The 20,783-nt window shown below is 45.2% G+C and overlaps 1 protein-coding gene across 2 annotated transcripts in view; it reads left to right on the plus strand.

The window, feature by feature from the left end:
* SLK (STE20 like kinase) overlaps positions 1-20,783 on the plus strand; it is a 170,782-nt gene that overhangs the window by 90,517 nt on the left and 59,482 nt on the right. For both annotated transcript variants that reach the window (XM_075348523.1, XM_075348524.1), the window contains exons 11-12: positions 4,858-4,981; positions 6,973-7,152. In XM_075348523.1, coding sequence (XP_075204638.1) covers positions 4,858-4,981; positions 6,973-7,152 — 304 coding nt within the window. The remainder of the gene's footprint in view (positions 1-4,857; positions 4,982-6,972; positions 7,153-20,783) is intronic.

The following is a 20,783-nucleotide window of genomic DNA, read 5'->3' on the forward strand; positions in this document are numbered from 1 at the left end:
GAAACCCCCCTTTGAGCCTCTTAGGGAGGTTTCGTTGTTTAGTCTTTCACAGAAAGTGGTTTTTCTGGTGGCCATAATTTCTCTCAGGAGAGTCTCTTATTTGACTGTGCTCTCTTCGGAGTCACCCTTTTTGTTTTTTTTCACCAAGACAAGGTGGTTCTCCATCCAACTCCGGGCCTTCTCCCTAAGGTGGTGTCTCCGTTCCACCTTAACCAGGACATTTCATTGTCTTCCCTTTGTTCGGCCCCTGTGCATCGCTTTGAGAAAGCGTTGCATGCTTTAGATTTGGTGCGGACGCTCCGGATCTATGTGTCACGCACCGCTGTTTTTTTAGGCGGTGCACCTCTCTTTTTGTGCTGACCACAGGTCAGCGCAAGGGTCTCTCGGCTTCTAAACCGACTCTAGCTCATTGGATTAGGTCGGCCATATCCGATGCCTACCTATGTTCTCAGATGCCTCCCCCGCCAGGGATTAAGGCGCACTCGACCAGAGCTGTCGGTGCCTCTTGGGCTACGGCTCAGCAGGTCTGTCAGGCTGCCACTTGGTCTAGTCTGCACACCCTTTCGAAGCACTACCAAGTGCATGCTCATGCTTCGGCAGATGCGAGCTTGGGCAGACGCATCCTTCGGACGGCTGTCGCCCATTTGTGAAGTTAGGTTTCGCCTACTTCTCAGTTTCTGTTTATTTCCCACCCATGGACTGCTTTGAGACGTCCCATGGTTTGGGTCTCCCATAAGGAACGATAAAGAAAAAGAGAATTTTGTTTACTTACCGTAAATTCTTTTTCTTATAGTTCTGACATGGGAGACCCAGCACCCTCCCTGTTGCCTGTTGGCAGCTTTCTTGTTCCGTGTGTTTTCACCGGCTGTTGTTGTAGACAGAGGTTCCGGTTATTCCGGGTTTTACTCTATCTCTACTTATGGGTGGATGTCCTCCTTCAGCTTTGGCACTAAACTGGTTGGATTTGTCATCCGGGGAGTGTATATGCTCGGAGGGAGGAGCTACACTTTTAGTGTAGTACTTTGTGTGTCCTCCGGAGGCAGAAGCTATACACCCATGGTCTGGGTCTCCCATGTCGGAACTATAAGAAAAAGAATTTACGGTAAGTAAACAAAATTCTCTTTTTCTTCTAGCTCCTATTGGGAGACCCAGCACCCGCCCCTGTTCCCTTCGGGCTGGTTGTTCTTTTGTGTACACATGTTGTTCATGTTGAATTGTTCTTTTGGTTATGGTTTCAGTTCTCCGAACATCATTCGGATTGAATTTACCCCAGACCAATTTATAAGTTTCCTCCTTCCTGCTTTTGCACCAAAACTGAGGAGCCTGTGATACACGGGAGGGTGTATAGGCAGAGGGGAGGGGTTACACTTTTTCAGTGTAATACTTTGTGTGGCCTCCGGAGGCAGAAGCTATACACCCCAATTGTCTGGGTCTCCCAATAGGAGCTAGAAGAAAAGGAATTTACGGTAAGTAAACAAAATTCCCTTCTTTGTTACTTACCGTAAATTCTTTTTCTTATAGTTCCGTATTGGGAGACCCAGCACCCTCCCTGTTGCCAGTTTCTTGTTCCGCGTGTTATCACCGGCTGTTGTTGTAGACAGAGGCTCCGGTTGTTCCGGTTCTTGCTCTATCTCTACTTGTGGGTGGCTATTCTCCTTCAGCTTTTGCACTAAACTGGCTAGATTTGGTTATCCAGGGGGTGTATATGCTCAGAGGGAGGAGCTACACTTTTTAGTGTAGTACTTTGTGTGTCCTCCCGAGGCAGAAGCTATACACCCAAAGTCAATGTCTGGGTCTCCCAATACGGAACTATAAGAAAAAGAATTTACGGTAAGTAAACAAAATTCTCTTTTTTCCTCACTCCCTCCAGCACCGATCATCTTCCTCTCAGCGGCACTGATCTGTGTGTGTGGAGCCGTTCCCCTGCAGCACGCGATGTCTTCCTGTCTGTGCCGATCAGCTGACCAGCACAGATCAGCTGACCGGCACAGACAGGAAGACATCGCGTGCTGCAGGGGAACAGCTCCACACACGGGGATGGGTGAGTGCACTGATTCACTGCACCCCGCGCTGATGATGATGTGCGGGCGGCAGTGAATACAGCCGCACATGATCACTCCAGGATGTAATTGCCAGGGGTGATCATGCGGGCCGGCTCTTTACTATGCGCGCGTCCCAGCTCATCCTCCCACCCACCTGTCAGTGCCGGCTTCAGCGCTGAGAGATGGGCGGGAGGATGGGCGTGCATATGTAATGAGCGGGCCCACGTGGTCACGGCAGGCGCTGCTGCCTGCTCGTGCCACCGATGACCCGCTCCACCGCAGCACCCTCATTCCCGGCCGCAGCCCTATAGTCAGACCATAAGACGCACCCCCCAACTTTTCCCCCAACATTTGGGGGAAAAAAAGTGCGTCTTATGGTCCGAAAAATACGGTAGTTAAATTCGCCATCTTGCTGAACAAAAGGAATAGTCTTGCAAAAACCACATAGGAGAAGTTGCTACTATAGAATTGTCTCGCAGGGACCTGGTCAGTATTCTGTGGCTTCTGGACAAGAGCCCCACAATCCACCACCTTCCTGACCACAGCTGCTCTTTTAGTTAGCCGGCCTGGCTTAATATCATTGTTATGGCAGGACATATACACATAGAACCAGGTCAGCTAATAAAAAGGTTAAGTAGAAGATGTTTCACAAGGCTCCCTTCCTGTACCACATAATACTGGCACGGCCGTTGGAAAAGGGCCCTGCAAATTTATCGTTTCCAGTAGACACCTCATAAGTCCGTATTCAATCCTTTAAAGGGAATCTGTCAGCAGGTTTTTGCTATGTAAGCTGAAGACAGTATGTGGCTAGGGTTAAAACATAGCATTCAAGGACACCTGTCTTGTCGAGGTCCGATCTGTTGTTTATTTGCTATGTTTGTTTAAGCAGCAGGACCCTGATTGCTTACAATGTCAAGCCCGGCAGTCCTGGTCGCCCTCTTCTCAGGTTTGACACCTCACTGTCAATGTTTAATCTCTATAGAGCGCCTGGTGTGGTTGGGGACGCTCACTCCACTCTCCTACATGGCTAAATCCAAAACATTTGATTGTGTCAGAATGGCTGCACCAAGTAATGTAAATGATACATCGTTGGATTTAGGATCTGTTTTGCCTACATCCTGCTGCTCTCGGATTAGGTAACTAAAACCTGCTGACAGATTCCCTTTCACAAGTTTTTCTCCATGCTCTGGGAATAAATGTAAGACCTTATTTAACAAAGTACAACAGATTCTCTCTTGCGGTGAGTAAATTTTTTTTTTAGTTTATTCCTTTATATCAGTATATGCCGAAAACCATCAGCAGATTTTACTGCTGTTTTTTCAAGTGCTGTCATCAATATACTCCCCTTAAGGGTCTTCGAACATTTCGTCAAAACACAGTAGGAGGCAATTTCTGTCACGGTGAAGTGCGAACCTGTTATTGGTTTAATAATGAATAATATATCATCCGGTCCTGTGAGTTTTCCACAATCTTCACAGATCATTACGGACACAAGGGTAAGAACTATTCTGCTGTCTGGTTTATAGATGACCATTATTAGGTGGTGTACGTCCATGCCGCTGGTACATCTCATCTGGTTTATTGATGACCATTATCGGGTGGTATACGTCTATGCCACTGGTGCATCTCGTCTGGTTAATTGATGATCATTATCGGGTGGTGTACATCCATGCCACTAGTACATCTCGTCTGGTTTATTGATGACAATTTATCAGGTGGTATATGTCCATGCCGCTGGTACATCTCATCTGGTTTACTGATGACCGTTATCGGGTGGTGTACGTCCATGCCGCTGGTGCATCTCGTCTAGTTTAATAATGACAATTATCGGGATGGTGTACGTCCATGCCGCTGATGCATCTCGTCTGGTTTTTTGATGACCTTTATCGGGTGGTGTACGTCCATGCCGCTGGTGCATCTCGTCTAGTTTAATAATGACAATTATCGGGATGGTGTACGTCCATGCCGCTGGTGCATCTCGTCTAGTTTAATAATGACAATTATCGGGATGGTGTACGTCCATGCCGCTGATGCATCTCGTCTGGTTTTTTGATGACCTTTATCGGGTGGTGTACGTCCATGCCGCTGGTGCATCTCGTCTAGTTTAATAATGACAATTATCGGGATGGTGTACGTCCATGCCGCTGGTGCATCTCGTCTAGTTTAATAATGACAATTATCGGGATGGTGTACGTCCATGCCGCTGATGCATCTCGTCTGGTTTATTGATGACCGTTAGCGGGTGGTGTACGTCCATGCCGCTGGTGCATCTCGTCTGGTTTATTGATGACCGTTATCGGGTGGTGTACGTCCATGCTGCTGGTGCATCTCGTCTGGATTATTGATGACCGTTATCGGGTGATGTACGTCCATGCCGCTGGTGCATCTAGTCTGGTTTATTGATGACCATTATCGGGTAGTGTACATCCATGCCACTCGTGGCTCTTTAGGGGCCATGTTTGCTCTAGTATATTACTATATTATTGGCGACCAGTTCCATTTTACATATTCTTTCACCCCTTTTCTATGATACGCTGTCGGCTTTTATGGTCTTGCTTCACCATAACCCAAGATTGGGTTTGTTGCTGTGACTTGTACACGGCAGCATGAAGTGAATGTTGTAACTTGTGGTTAAACCGACAGTTTCCTCATTTTCTGTCTCTTTAAAATGCTTGATTGAAAAAAAAAAAAAAAGCAGCAGCAGCCTGTCTGATCTCACAGCGAGGAGGAAATTGTACAATATTTGGCAGCGATTATTAAATGCTTAGGTTTCCTGGCGGACAGTCTTTGATTCATCGCTTTTGCTTTCCTGTAGGCGACAAGAGCTGCGGGAACTCCGGCTGCTTCAGAAAGAAGAACAGAGAGCGCAGCAGATCCTCAGCAACAAACTGCTGCAGCAGCGAGAGCAGATCTTCCGGAGATTCGAGCAAGAAATGACGGTGATTGGTGATTACCTACTCTTCAAAGAGAGGATAGAAAATAACCCACTTATGTTCTCTGCGCATTTCCAGGGAATATTCTTACCTATAACTAAGCTGCTGAATCCACGCTGTTGAAATTTTAAGTTACACCGTAGACCACACTCACACTGTCAGTGTAGTAATGTAATATAGTCACATTATAGAACCAGGGAGTGACACATAAGAGGATATTTCACAAACGGCAGATCTGGTATAAAGCATCAATAACTACTGGCATCTTACGTCTTGTGCCTATATGGACAAAAAATGGATACTCATACGAAGAAAGGGCTCTAAATAATCTACAAGTTATTCCTCCATGGCTACTTCAGTAATTTCCATCTTATGGCATCTCCTGTAAAAACGGCACAAATGTTTAAGCGTCTCACTAAAGCCTGCTTTACACGGTGCAATTTCGCGTACGATATCGTATGCGATTTGCAACGCCCCCATCATATGTGTGGCACGTTCAATTTGTTGAACGTGCCGCACAAATGATTAACCCCCGTCACAAATACTTACCCGTCCATACGACCTCGATGTGGGCGGCAAACATCCACTTCCTGGTGTGGGAGGGACGTTCGGCGTCCCATCGACGTCACGTGGCAGCCGGCCAATAGAAGCGGAGGGGCGGAGATGAGCGGGACGTAAACATCCCGCCGACCTCCTTCCTTCTACATAGCTGGCCAGGAGCCGCAGGCCGCAGGTAAGATCTGTTCATCGTTCCCGGGGTGTCACACACTGCGATGTGTGCTACCCCGGGTACGATGAACAACCTGACGTTCAATCCCTCAGGAATGAACGACGTGCGTGCGATGACCGTTTTACCATTCAATCGCACGTAGCTGTTACATGCTACAATGTAATTTACGATGCCGGATGTGCGTCACTTACGACGTGACCCCGCCGACACATCGTAAGATATATTGTAGCGTGTAAAGTGGGCTTTAGGCTACAACATCGGTCACGGCCAAAGATCAAAGATTGCTACATGCTATTGACACCAGGTGATCAAAAATAGAGGGGATCCCACTCCCTTTAATAATAATTAAAAAAAAAAAAAATGATGTGGTCCCCTTTATTTTTGATAATCAATCAAGGTAAAGCAGACCGCTAAGGGCTGGTATTATCAGGGTGGGAAGGCCGATGGTTATTTGGCCCTTTCTAGCATAAAAATAGCAGCTCACAAACACCCCAGAAGTGGTGCATCCATTAAATGTACCGATTCTGGCGCTTTGCTAAACTCTCCCCGATTGCCCTGGTGCAGTGGCAATCAGGATAATACTTTTGGGGTTGATGTCAGCTGTGTAATGTCAGCTGGCATCAAGCCATGATGTTACTAATGGATTGGCGTCTAACAAAAACCTCCATTATTAAACCTTCCACCCCCCCCCCCCCTTTCCCTACGGCAAGTGTAGAGTTTAAACACACACACAGAAAAAAATAAGTTTATTTCAATAAAGACTACCCCACATGCCCTCGTTCACCAATTTATTGATTAAAAAAATCCTCCAAGTCCAGACGTAATCCAATTGGTGAATAAACACTCCCCCACACACACATGAATTTATTAATTAAAAAGAAACCTTGATGTTCCAACGTAATCCAGTGGCGTAATGTCCCACAACACAAATAAATACCTATGGAGCCTCGTTCTGAGAACATTCACAGAACGAGGCTCCATAGGTCACTGCCGGTCAGGGGCAGACCTGGAATTTCTTGCTCATTTCTCACTGCATTTGATCATGTTTCTCTATAACTATGAATTAAAAAGAAAAACAAAGCTCCACATTTTCTAAAGATATATATCGTGCATAAAATTTTGGACAAGTAATAGGATACAAAGATGCTTCTGTGTGTATTGTTTATGGCTAGTGAGACGTTCCCAGGGTCACTCTTCGTATGGGTTTAATGCATACATTTTAAAGCGCAACCGTCCAAAACAAAATCTGAATCTATTCTTCCCCTAGACCAAGAAGCGGCAGTTTGATCAGGATATAGAAAACCTGGAGAAACAGCAGAAACAGACCATAGAGCGGCTGGAGCTGGAGCACACCGTCCGCCTGAGAGACGAAGCAAAGCGGATCAAGGGAGAACAGGAGAAAGAGCTGTCCAAATTCCAAAATGTGCTGAAAAACAAAAAGAAAGAGGTAAGAGGGGCGCTGGGGTCATGGAATGAGATGTCCGTACTCTCACCACTTCTATAGTTTGGATTCTTTACCATGAGACATCTTTTTACCATGAGTACATGCCTCTTCTTTTAGTTTTACATATTTTCCCCACAATCGAAAATTCTCACCTTTCATTGTCCGTCCTATAGACTTTGAATGGAGAAGCAGCTTTTATGATTGACTGCAACTCCAGCATTATTGTAATTGAGGGGTCCCCAGGCAAGCAGACAAAACACTTATCCTTTGGGATTTCCCAAGGGATTCCGGGAAACCCCTTTGACATGGAGCACCAGGTTTTATTAGCCCATGGCATCCACTTTAAAAAAGAAAAAGCCCTTAATGCACACAGTGCAATACTGCCTTTATTTCATATTTATTATTATCTGGTTATACCGTCAATCTGGGCATCAAGCGATTTGCAACAGGTCCAAATTTTCTAATCTAGCCGCTCATCTCTACAGCGACCTCTGCAGGTTAAATGTGCTATTACGAGACATCTGAATTAATGACCCATTAAAATAAGGTTTTGCCAAGTCTTCTGTAGTTGGATCCAATCTTGTATTTCTCCACCTGTTGCATAGTCTCAACATGAAGATGGGTGGGTGGGTGGGTGGATTGATGGATGGATGGATAGGTGGATGGATGGATGGATAGATGAATGGATGGATGGATAGATGAATGGATGGATAGATGGATGAATGGATGGGTAGATGGATGGATGTATAGATGGATGGGTAGATGGATGAATGAATGGATGGATGAACAAATGAATGGATAGATGAATGAATGGATGGGTAGATGGATGAATGAATGGATGGATGGATGGATAGGTAGATGAATGAATGGATGGATAGTTGAATGAATGCATGGGTGAATGAATTAATGGGTAAATGTATGAATGAATGTATGGGTAGATGGATGAATGAATGGATGAGTAAATGAATGGAAGGGTAGATGGATGAATGGATGGGTAGATGGATGAATGGATGGGTAGATGGATGAATGGATGGGTAGATGGATGAATGGATGGGTAGATGGATGAATGGGTGGGTAGATGGATGAATGGGTGGGTAGATGGATGAATGGGTGGGTAGATGGATGAATGGGTGGGTAGATGGATGAATGGGTGGGTAGATGGATGAATGGGTGGGTAGATGAATGGATGGGTAGATGGATGAATGGGTGGGTAGATGGATGAATGGGTGGGTAGATGGATGAATGGATGGGTAGATGGATGAATGGATGGGTAGATGGATGAATGGATGGGTAGATGGATGAATGGATGGGTAGATTGATGAATGGATGGGTAGATGGATGGGTAGATGGATGAATGGATGGGTAGATGGATGAATGGGTGGGTAGATGAGTAGATGGATGAATGGATGGGTAGATGGATGAATGGATGGGTAGATGGATGAATGGATGGGTAGATGGATGAATGGGTGGGTAGATGGATGAATGAATGGATAGATGAATGAATGGATGGGTAGATGGATGAATGGATGGATGGATGGATAGGTAGATGAATGAATGGATGGATAGTTGAATGAATACATGGGTGAATGAATTAATGGGTAAATGTATGAATGAATGTATGGGTAGATGGATGAATGAATGGATGAGTAAATGAATGGAAGGGTAGATGGATGAATGGATGGGTAGATGGATGAATGGATGGGTAGATGGATGAATGGGTGGGTAGATGGATGAATGGGTGGGTAGATGGATGAATGGGTGGGTAGATGGATGAATGGGTGGGTAGATGGATGAATGGGTGGGTAGATGGATGAATGGGTGGGTAGATGGATGAATGGATGGGTAGATGGATGAATGGATGGGTAGATGGATGAATGGATGGGTAGATGGATGAATGGATGGGTAGATGGATGAATGGGTGGGTAGATGGATGAATGGGTGGGTAGATGGGTAGATGGATGAATGGATGGGTAGATGGATGAATGGGTGGGTAGATGGATGAATGGGTGGGTAGATGGATGAATGGATGGGTAGATGGATGAATGGATGGGTAGATGGATGAATGGATGGGTAGATGGATGAATGGATGGGTAGATGGATGAATGGATGGGTAGATTGATGAATGGATGGGTAGATGGATGGGTAGATGGATGAATGGATGGGTAGATGGATGAATGGATGGGTAGATGGATGAATGGGTGGGTAGATGGGTAGATGGATGAATGGATGGGTAGATGGATGAATGGATGGGTAGATGGATGAATGGGTGGGTAGATGGATGAATGGGTGGGTAGATGGATGAATGGGTGGGTAGATGGATGAATGGGTGGGTAGATGGATGAATGAATGGATAGATGAATGAATGGATGGGTAGATGGATGAATGGATGAATGGATGGATAGGTAGCTGAATGAATGGATGGATAGTTGAATGAATGCATGGGTGAATGAATTAATGGGTAAATGTATGAATGAATGTATGGGTAGATGGATGAATGAATGGATGAGTAAATGAATGGAAGGGTAGATGGATGAATGGATGGGTAGATGGATGAATGGGTGGGTAGATGGATGAATGGGTGGGTAGATGGATGAATGGGTGGGTAGATGGATGAATGGGTGGGTAGATGGATGAATGGGTGGGTAGATGGATGAATGGGTGGGTATATGGATGAATGGGTGGGTAGATGGATGAATGGGTGGGTAGATGGATGAATGGGTGGGTAGATGGATGAATGGATAGATGAATGGATGGGTAGATGGATGAATGGATGGGTAGATGGATGAATGGATGGGTAGATGGATGAATGGGTGGGTAGATGGATGAATGGGTGGCTAGATGGATGAATGGGTGGCTAGATGGATGAATGGGTGGCTAGATGGATGAATGGGTGGGTAGATGGATGAATGGGTGGGTAGATGGATGAATGGATGGGTAGATGGATGAATGGATGGGTAGATGGATGAATGGGTGGGTAGATGGATGAATGGGTGGGTAGATGGATGAATGGGTGGGTAGATGGATGGATGAATGGGTGGGTAGATGGATGAATGGGTGGGTAGATGGATGAATGGGTGGGTAGATGGATGAATGGGTGGGTAGATGGATGAATGGATGGGTAGATGGATGGGTAGATGGATGAATGGATGGGTAGATGGATGAATGGATGGGTAGATGGATGAATGGGTGGGTAGATGGGTAGATGGATGAATGGATGGGTAGATGGATGAATGGATGGGTAGATGGATGAATGGGTGGGTAGATGGATGAATGGGTGGGTAGATGGATGAATGGGTGGGTAGATGGATGAATGGGTGGGTAGATGGATGAATGAATGGATAGATGAATGAATGGATGGGTAGATGGATGAATGGATGAATGGATGGATAGGTAGATGAATGAATGGATGGATAGTTGAATGAATGCATGGGTGAATGAATTAATGGGTAAATGTATGAATGAATGTATGGGTAGATGGATGAATGAATGGATGAGTAAATGAATGGAAGGGTAGATGGATGAATGGATGGGTAGATGGATGAATGGGTGGGTAGATGGATGAATGGGTGGGTAGATGGATGAATGGGTGGGTAGATGGATGAATGGGTGGGTAGATGGATGAATGGGTGGGTAGATGGATGAATGGGTGGGTATATGGATGAATGGGTGGGTAGATGGATGAATGGGTGGGTAGATGGATGAATGGGTGGGTAGATGGATGAATGGATAGATGAATGGATGGGTAGATGGATGAATGGATGGGTAGATGGATGAATGGATGGGTAGATGGATGAATGGGTGGGTAGATGGATGAATGGGTGGCTAGATGGATGAATGGGTGGCTAGATGGATGAATGGGTGGGTAGATGGATGAATGGGTGGGTAGATGGATGAATGGGTGGGTAGATGGATGAATGGATGGGTAGATGGATGAATGGATGGGTAGATGGATGAATGGGTGGGTAGATGGATGAATGGGTGGGTAGATGGATGGATGAATGGGTGGGTAGATGGATGAATGGGTGGGTAGATGGATGAATGGGTGGGTAGATGGATGAATGGGTGGGTAGATGGATGAATGGGTGGGTAGATGGATGAATGGGTGGGTAGATGAGTAGATGGATGAATGGGTGGGTAGATGGATGAATGGATGGGTAGATGGATGAATGGATGGGTAGATGGATGAATGGGTGTGTAGATGGATGAATGAATGGATGGGTAGATGGATGAATGGATGGATGGATGGATAGGTAGATGAATGAATGGATGGATAGTTGAATGAATGCATGGGTGAATGAATTAATGGGTAAATGTATGAATGAATGTATGGGTAGATGGATGAATGAATGGATGAGTAAATGAATGGAAGGGTAGATGGATGAATGGATGGGTAGATGGATGAATGGGTGGGTATATGGATGAATGGGTGGGTAGATGGATGAATGGGTGGGTAGATGGATGAATGGGTGGGTAGATGGATGAATGGGTGGGTAGATGAGTAGATGGATGAATGGATGGGTAGATGGATGAATGAATGGGTAGATGGATGAATGAATGGGTAGATGGATGAATGGATGGGTAGATGGATGAATGGGTGGGTAGATGGATGAATGAATGGATAGATGAATGAATGGATGGGTAGATGGATGAATGGATGGATGGATGGATAGGTAGATGAATGAATGGATGGATAGTTGAATGAATGCATGGGTGAATGAATTAATGGGTAAATGTATGAATGAATGTATGGGTAGATGGATGAATGAATGGATGAGTAAATGAATGGAAGGGTAGATGGATGAATGGATGGGTAGATGGATGAATGGGTGGGTAGATGGATGAATGGGTGGGTAGATGGATGAATGGGTGGGTAGATGGATGAATGGGTGGGTAGATGGATGAATGGGTGGGTAGATGGATGAATGGGTGGGTAGATGGATGAATGGGTGGGTAGATGGATGAATGGGTGGGTAGATGGATGAATGGGTGGGTAGATGGATGAATGGGTGGGTAGATGGATGAATGGGTGGGTAGATGGATGAATGGGTGGATAGATGGATGAATGGGTGGGTAGATGGATGAATGGGTGGGTATATGGATGAATGGATGGGTATATGGATGAATGGATGGGTAGATGGATGAATGGATGGGTAGATGGATGAATGGGTGGGTAGATGGATGAATGGATGGGTAGATGGATGAATGGATGGGTAGATGGATGAATGGATGGGTAGATGGATGAATGGGTGGGTAGATGGATGAATGGGTGGGTAGATGGGTAGATGGATGAATGGATGGGTAGATGGACGAATGGATGGGTAGATGGACGAATGGGTGGGTAGATGGACGAATGGATGGGTAGATGGATGAATGGATGGGTAGATGGATGAATGGATGGGTAGATGGATGGGTAGATGGATGGGTAGATGGATGAATGGATGGGTAGATGGATGAATGGATGGGTAGATGGATGAATGGGTGGGTAGATGGGTAGATGGATGAATGGATGGGTAGATGGATGAATGGATGGGTAGATGGATGAATGGATGGGTAGATGGATGAATGGGTGGGTAGATGGATGAATGGGTGGGTAGATGGATGAATGGGTGGGTAGATGGATGAATGAATGGATAGATGAATGAATGGATGGGTAGATGGATGAATGGATGGATGGATGGATAGGTAGATGAATGAATGGATGGATAGTTGAATGAATGCATGGGTGAATGAATTAATGGGTAAATGTATGAATGAATGTATGGGTAGATGGATGAATGAATGGATGAGTAAATGAATGGAAGGGTAGATGGATGAATGGATGGGTAGATGGATGAATGGGTGGGTAGATGGATGAATGGGTGGGTAGATGGATGAATGGGTGGGTAGATGGATGAATGGGTGGGTAGATGGATGAATGGGTGGGTAGATGGATGAATGGGTGGGTAGATGGATGAATGGGTGGGTAGATGGATGAATGGGTGGGTAGATGGATGAATGGGTGGGTAGATGGATGAATGGGTGGGTAGATGGATGAATGGGTGGGTAGATGGATGAATGGGTGGGTAGATGGATGAATGGGTGGGTAGATGGATGAATGGGTGGGTAGATGGATGAATGGGTGGGTAGATGGATGAATGGGTGGGTAGATGGATGAATGGATGGGTATATGGATGAATGGATGGGTAGATGGATGAATGGGTGGGTAGATGGATGAATGGATGGGTAGATGGATGAATGGATGGGTAGATGGATGAATGGATGGGTAGATGGGTGAATGGGTGGGTAGATGGATGAATGGGTGGGTAGATGGGTAGATGGATGAATGGATGGGTAGATGGATGAATGGATGGGTAGATGGATGAATGGGTGGGTAGATGGACGAATGGATGGGTAGATGGATGAATGGATGGGTAGATGCATGAATGGATGGGTAGATGGATGAATGGATGGGTAGATGGATGAATGGATGGGTAGATTGATGAATGGATGGGTAGATGGATGGGTAGATGGATGAATGGATGGGTAGATGGATGAGTGGGTGGGTAGATGGATGAATGGGTGGGTAGATGGATGAATGGGTGGGTAGATGGATGAATGGGTGGGTAGATGGATGAATGGGTGGGTAGATGGATGAATGGGTGGGTAGATGGATGAATGGATAGATGAATGGATGGGTAGATGGATGAATGGATGGGTAGATGGATGAATGGATGGGTAGATGGATGAATGGATGGGTAGATGGATGAATGGGTGGGTAGATGGATGAATGGGTGGGTAGATGGATGAATGGGTGGGTAGATGGATGAATGGGTGGGTAGATGGATGAATGGATGGGTAGATGGATGAATGGATGGGTAGATGGATGAATGGGTGGGTAGATGGATGAATGGGTGGGTAGATGGATGAATGGGTGGGAAGATGGATGAATGGGTGGGTAGATGGATGAATCGGTGGGTAGATGGATGAATGGGTGGGTAGATGGATGAATGGGTGGGTAGATGGATGAATGGGTGGGTAGATGGATGAATGGGTGGGTAGATGGATGAATGGGTGGGTAGATGGATGAATGGGTGGGTAGATGGATGAATGGGTGGGTAGATGGATGAATGGGTGGGTAGATGGATGAATGGGTGGGTAGATGGATGAATGGGTGGGTAGATGGATGAATGGGTGGGTAGATGGATGAATGGGTGGGTAGATGGATGAATGGGTGGGTAGATGGATGAATGGATAGGTGAATGGATGGGTAGATGGATGAATGGATGGGTAGATGGATGAATGGGTGGGTAGATGGATGAATGGATGGGTAGATGGATGAATGGATGGGTAGATGGATGAATGGGTGGGTAGATGGATGAATGGGTGGGTAGATGGATGAATGGGTGGGTAGATGGATGAATGGGTGGGTAGATGGATGAATGGGTGGGTAGATGGATGAATGGGTGGGTAGATGGATGAATGGGTGGGTAGATGGATGAATGGATGGGTAGATGGATGAATGGATGGGTAGATGGATGAATGGATGGGTAGATGGATGAATGGGTGGGTAGATGGATGAATGGGTGGGTAGATGGATGAATGGGTGGTTAGATGGATGAATGGGTGGGTAGATGGATGAATGGGTGGGTAGATGGATGAATGGGTGGGTAGATGGATGAATGGGTGGGTAGATGGATGAATGGGTGGGTAGATGGATGAATGGGTGGGTAGATGGATGAATGGGTGGGTAGATGGATGAATGGGTGGGTAGATGGATGAATGGGTGGGTAGATGGATGAATGGGTGGGTAGATGGATGGATGAATGGATGGGTAGATGGATGGATGAATGGATGGGTAGATGGATGAATGGATGGGTAGATGGATGAATGGATGGGTAGATGGATGAATGGGTGGGTAGATGGACGAATGGATGGGTAGATGGATGAATGGATGGGTAGATGGATGAATGGGTGGGTAGATGGATGAATGGGTGGGTAGATGGGTAGATGGATGAATGGGTGGGTAGATGGATGAATGGATGGGTAGATGGATGAATGGGTGGGTAGATGGATGAATGGGTGGGTAGATGGGTAGATGGATGAATGGATGGGTAGATGGATGAATGGATGGGTAGATGGATGAATGGGTGGGTAGATGGACGAATGGATGGGTAGATGGATGAATGGATGGGTAGATGCATGAATGGATGGGTAGATGGATGAATGGATGGGTAGATGGATGAATGGATGGGTAGATTGATGAATGGATGGGTAGATGGATGGGTAGATGGATGAATGGATGGGTAGATGGATGAATGGATGGGTAGATGGATGAATGGGTGGGTAGATGGGTAGATGGATGAATGGGTGGGTAGATGGATGAATGGATGGGTAGATGGATGAATGGGTGGGTAGATGGGTAGATGGATGAATGGATGGGTAGATGGATGAATGGATGGGTAGATGGATGAATGGATGGGTAGATGGATGAATGGGTGGGTAGATGGACGAATGGATGGGTAGATGGATGAATGGATGGGTAGATGCATGAATGGATGGGTAGATGGATGAATGGATGGGTAGATGGATGAATGGATGGGTAGATTGATGAATGGATGGGTAGATGGATGGGTAGATGGATGAATGGATGGGTAGATGGATGAATGGATGGGTAGATGGATGAATGGGTGGGTAGATGGATGAATGGATGGGTAGATGGATGAATGGATGGGTAGATGGATGAATGGGTGGGTAGATGGATGAATGGGTGGGTAGATGGATGAATGGGTGGGTAGATGGATGAATGAATGGATAGATGAATGAATGGATGGGTAGATGGATGAATGGATGGATGGATGGATAGGTAGATGAATGAATGGATGGATAGTTGAATGAATGCATGGGTGAATGAATTAATGGGTAAATGTATGAATGAATGTATGGGTAGATGGATGAATGAATGGATGAGTAAATGAATGGAAGGGTAGATGGATGAATGGATGGGTAGATGGATGAATGGATGGGTAGATGGATGAATGGGTGGGTAGATGGATGAATGGGTGGGTAGATGGATGAATGGGTGGGTAGATGGATGAATGGGTGGGTAGATGGATGAATGGGTGGGTAGATGGATGAATGGGTGGGTAGATGGATGAATGGGTGGGTAGATGGATGAATGGGTGGGTAGATGGATGAATGGGTGGGTAGATGGATGAATGGGTGGGTAGATGGATGAATGGGTGGGTAGATGGATGAATGGGTGGGTAGATGGATGAATGGGTGGGTAGATGGATGAATGGGTGGGTAGATGGATGAATGGATGGGTAGATGGATGAATGGATGGGTAGATGGATGAATGGGTGGGTAGATGGATGAATGGGTGGGTAGATGGATGGATGAATGGATGGGTAGATGGATGGATGAATGGATGGGTAGATGGATGAATGGATGGGTAGATGGATGAATGGATGGGTAGATGGATGAATGGGTGGGTAGATGGATGAATGGATGGGTAGATGGATGAATGGGTGGGTAGATGGATGAATGGGTGGGTAGATGGATGAATGGGTGGGTAGATGGATGAATGGGTGGGTAGATGGATGAATGGGTGGGTAGATGGATGAATGGGTGGGTAGATGGATGAATGGGTGGGTAGATGGATGAATGGGTGGGTAGATGGATGAATGGGTGGGTAGATGGATGAATGGGTGGGTAGATGGATGAATGGGTGGGTAGATGGATGAATGGGTGGATAGATGGATGAATGGGTGGGTAGATGGATGAATGGGTGGGTAGATGGATGAATGGATGGGTATATGGATGAATGGATGGGTAGATGGATGAATGGATGGGTAGATGGATGAATGGATGGGTAGATGGACGAATGGATGGGTAGATGGATGAATGGATGGGTAGATGCATGAATGGATGGGTAGATGGATGAATGGATGGGTAGATGGATGAATGGATGGGTAGATTGATGAATGGATGGGTAGATGGATGGGTAGATGGATGAATGGGTGGATAGATGGATGAATGGGTGGGTAGATGGATGAATGGGTGGGTAGATGGATGAATGGATGGGTATATGGATGAATGGATGGGTAGATGGATGAATGGATGGGTAGATGGATGAATGGGTGGGTAGATGGATGAATGGATGGGTAGATGGATGAATGGATGGGTAGATGGATGAATGGATGGGTAGATGGATGAATGGGTGGGTAGATGGATGAATGGGTGGGTAGATGGATGAATGGGTGGGTAGATGGATGAATGGGTGGGTAGATGGATGAATGGGTGGGTAGATGGGTAAATGGATGGGTAGATGGATGGATGAATGGGTGGGTAGATGGATGAATGGGTGGGTAGATGGATGAATGGGTGGGTAGATGGATGAATGGGTGGGTAGATAGATGGATGGATGGATGGGTAGATAGATGGATGGATGGGTAGATGGATGATGGGTAGATGGATGATGGGTAGATGGATGATGGGTAGATGGTTGGGTAGATGATTAGATCGATGAGTGGATGGGTAGATAGATGGATGGATGAATGGGTGGGTAGATGGATGAATGGATAGATGAATGGATGGGTAGATGGATGGATGGATGGGTAGATGGATGATGGGTAGATGGTTGGGTAGATGATTAGATCGATGAGTGGATGGGTAGACAGACAGGAAGATAGAAATGTTTCTGCTTGCAGATCATTGTGAGATTTAATTTGTTAGAATGTACAACACCTCATTGAAATGAATGTATTTTAATGCTATTTATTTGTTACATGCAATAATATGATATCTTCTCTCCTCTCTGCCGTATTTTTGAGTCTTTTCTTGTTCTTTTCACTTGGTGGTTGGGCCTCATGCACTGGTGACAGCTGCTATGGATCCTGGTACTGACCCATGGATCTGTGGTGATTGGTTATTACTCTGCTGGAGCTTGGGATGCACAAGTTTAACATCTTAAAGAGATTTTTTTTAAAGTTTTCTTCTTTTTGGTGCAGAATTTGGAAATTGTTTTAGACTTCTATCATAATTTAATGGGAAAAATAGGATTAAATCTTTGTTTAAATGTAAAGAGAAAAGAAAAAAAAAAAAAAAAAAGGACACCAGTGGGATGACCTAATCGGACTATGTTGCTTGTCAGTGGAGTTCATCAGGTATTGATGGTGTCCTTTGTATGACTGACCCGACACTACAGTGTGCCATGCTCTGTTATTTAAAAGGTTTTCCACTCCGGACAGAGCCCAATGGAAATGTATAAACATATATACTGTATATATATTTACAGTATGTACAGTATATATGATTTTACATTTCCATTTGGATATATGAAAAACAATACCACACATACAGGTATATCTGTGTGTGTATATATGTATATTGTAGTATGGGTTTTTCATTTATTTATTGTTGAGCCCTTCTGTTAAACTTTGTGTGCAGGTGTATTTCTTTAGTTGGTGGTTAACCCGGCCCATCTATTGGCATGCTTTCTACCATTACAAAAATCTTTCTTGCTATGCTAAATCCTTTGACGCCTTGGGTGTGAACAGTTACACATTATATTGCACTACCCGATCACAATTTACACCAAAACACACAACTTTAAAGAGGACTTTTGCCCAATTTTTCATGTTGAACTGGACACGGGATGTTATAGTGGCTGTAGAGCAGAATAAAACCTTTATTTTCAATTTCACCTTTAGTGATCAAAGTATTTGGCACCTACTGAGTTAACTTTAAAGTGAGTGTTATCAGATAGTTTTCACTGGGGGCATGTACTTATTCTCCCTGTATACTACTGACCAATCATAAGCAGGCAGCAACGCTCAAAGGACATGAGAGCATGCCCACACCCTAGCTTAGAGCAGGTTTCTCATTGTGTGAGATGTAATGATACAGACCTAATTTCCTGGTCTAACCTCTTGCATGAGTCAGTGTGGGGGAAGGGGCCGTGCAGGTGAGTTTAGCTGTGTCACGTTACAAACCCTTCTACAAGCTATCCTCTTATTGCACGGTCATGTCAGTAATCACATTTATGTCGGTTTTGATCAAGAAACTTGTTGTCACTCTGCACTGAGATCAGAGCTCTCATTACATCTCACACAGGAGAAACTTGCCTGTTCTGGACTTGACCTGTCTGAAATGTAATGACACTCTGCTCTGCTCTCACTGCAAAGATTAAAAATTGTGCATAACAGAAACTAGTGAGATTGCTGACACATTACTGGAGAGGAGATGCAGTACAGCAGAGCTGACAGTGCTATGAGAGGAGGAAAGCTGATAGAAAAGCATTTGTAATGTGACACAGCTAAACTTGGGAACATTATTTGAAAGGTGTGTTGTCTGTGTTCTAAACTCAGCACTGTCTAATCATGCAGGAGGTTAGACCAGGAGATCAGGGCTGTATCATTACATCTCACACACTGAGCTATTGTGGGGCGTGTTTTTCTTTCAGTGTTGCTGCCTGCTTATGATTGGTCAGCATCCTACAGGGAGAAGAAGAACACGCCCCCAGTGAAAACTATCTGATACACCCACTTGAGCTTGCTTAGACCAGGAGATCAGGGCTGTATCATTGCATCTCACACACTGAGGAACCTTCTCTAAGCTATTGTGGGGTGTGTTCTTCTTTTTTTTTCCCAGTGTTGCTGCCTGCTTATGATTGGTCAGCATCCTACAGGGAGAAGAACACGCCCCCAGTGAAAACTATCTGGCAACACCCACTTGAGCTTACAAATAAAGTTAACTCATTTAGTGCTAAATACTTTGATTGCTAATATCACCATAACAGAGGGGCAAAATACAAAATAGAGTTTTTTTCCACTCTGGAGCCACTATTACATTGTGTGTCGAGTGATTGGTGAATGGTTCTGTCCATGAATTTATTCACAAATTAATATGTAAGATACAATAGATTTTAGGGTACATACCACTGTTTGGTTAACCTCTAGGACTTTATTACAATTAGGACTGATCCTTTTACACACAGCACTGCCAGTTAGTATTTTAGAACTCGTAGGTACAAAGGGTTTGGCTATTAGGCCATGTGTCCACGCTGCGGATTTCTCGCGGATTTATCGCGGATTTACCGCGGATTTCCTGAAAATCTGCAGCAGCGGCACTTCCCAGCCATTTCAATGGCATTTTGGAAATGCTGTGTCCATGCTGCGGATTTTTCCGCGGTGGATTTGCCGCGGATTTTGATCCAGAAAAATCTGCAGCATGTCAATTATTGTTGCGGATTTTGGTGCGGATTTTGGCTATAGAATTGGGAAGAAAAAAAAATCCGCATCAAAATCCGCGGTAAATCCGCGGCAAAAAAGGTGCGGATTTGCCGCGAAAGTCGCGGATTTTCATGCAGAAAAATCCGCAGGTACATTCTACCGTGGACACATAGCCTTAGGCTGAACGATGGCCACCTACCTTGGAGCAGAAATGCCACTATCACATCATTAACCCTTTACACATACCCAATTAGAAATAACCTACTGTACGCTGCTTTATAGGACAGGGATTGCATATAGATACATGTAACATTTCCACTGTCATTGCTTGACTAAAACAGCATGAACCTATCTGTTAAATGTAACCCACAGAGGTTACATCCTCAGGCTTCTGTCACATGGTGGGGTGGCTTTACTCTTCCT

Source organism: Anomaloglossus baeobatrachus, chromosome 5, assembly GCF_048569485.1.
Source record: "Anomaloglossus baeobatrachus isolate aAnoBae1 chromosome 5, aAnoBae1.hap1, whole genome shotgun sequence".
Classification (NCBI taxonomy): Eukaryota; Metazoa; Chordata; class Amphibia; order Anura; family Aromobatidae; genus Anomaloglossus; species Anomaloglossus baeobatrachus.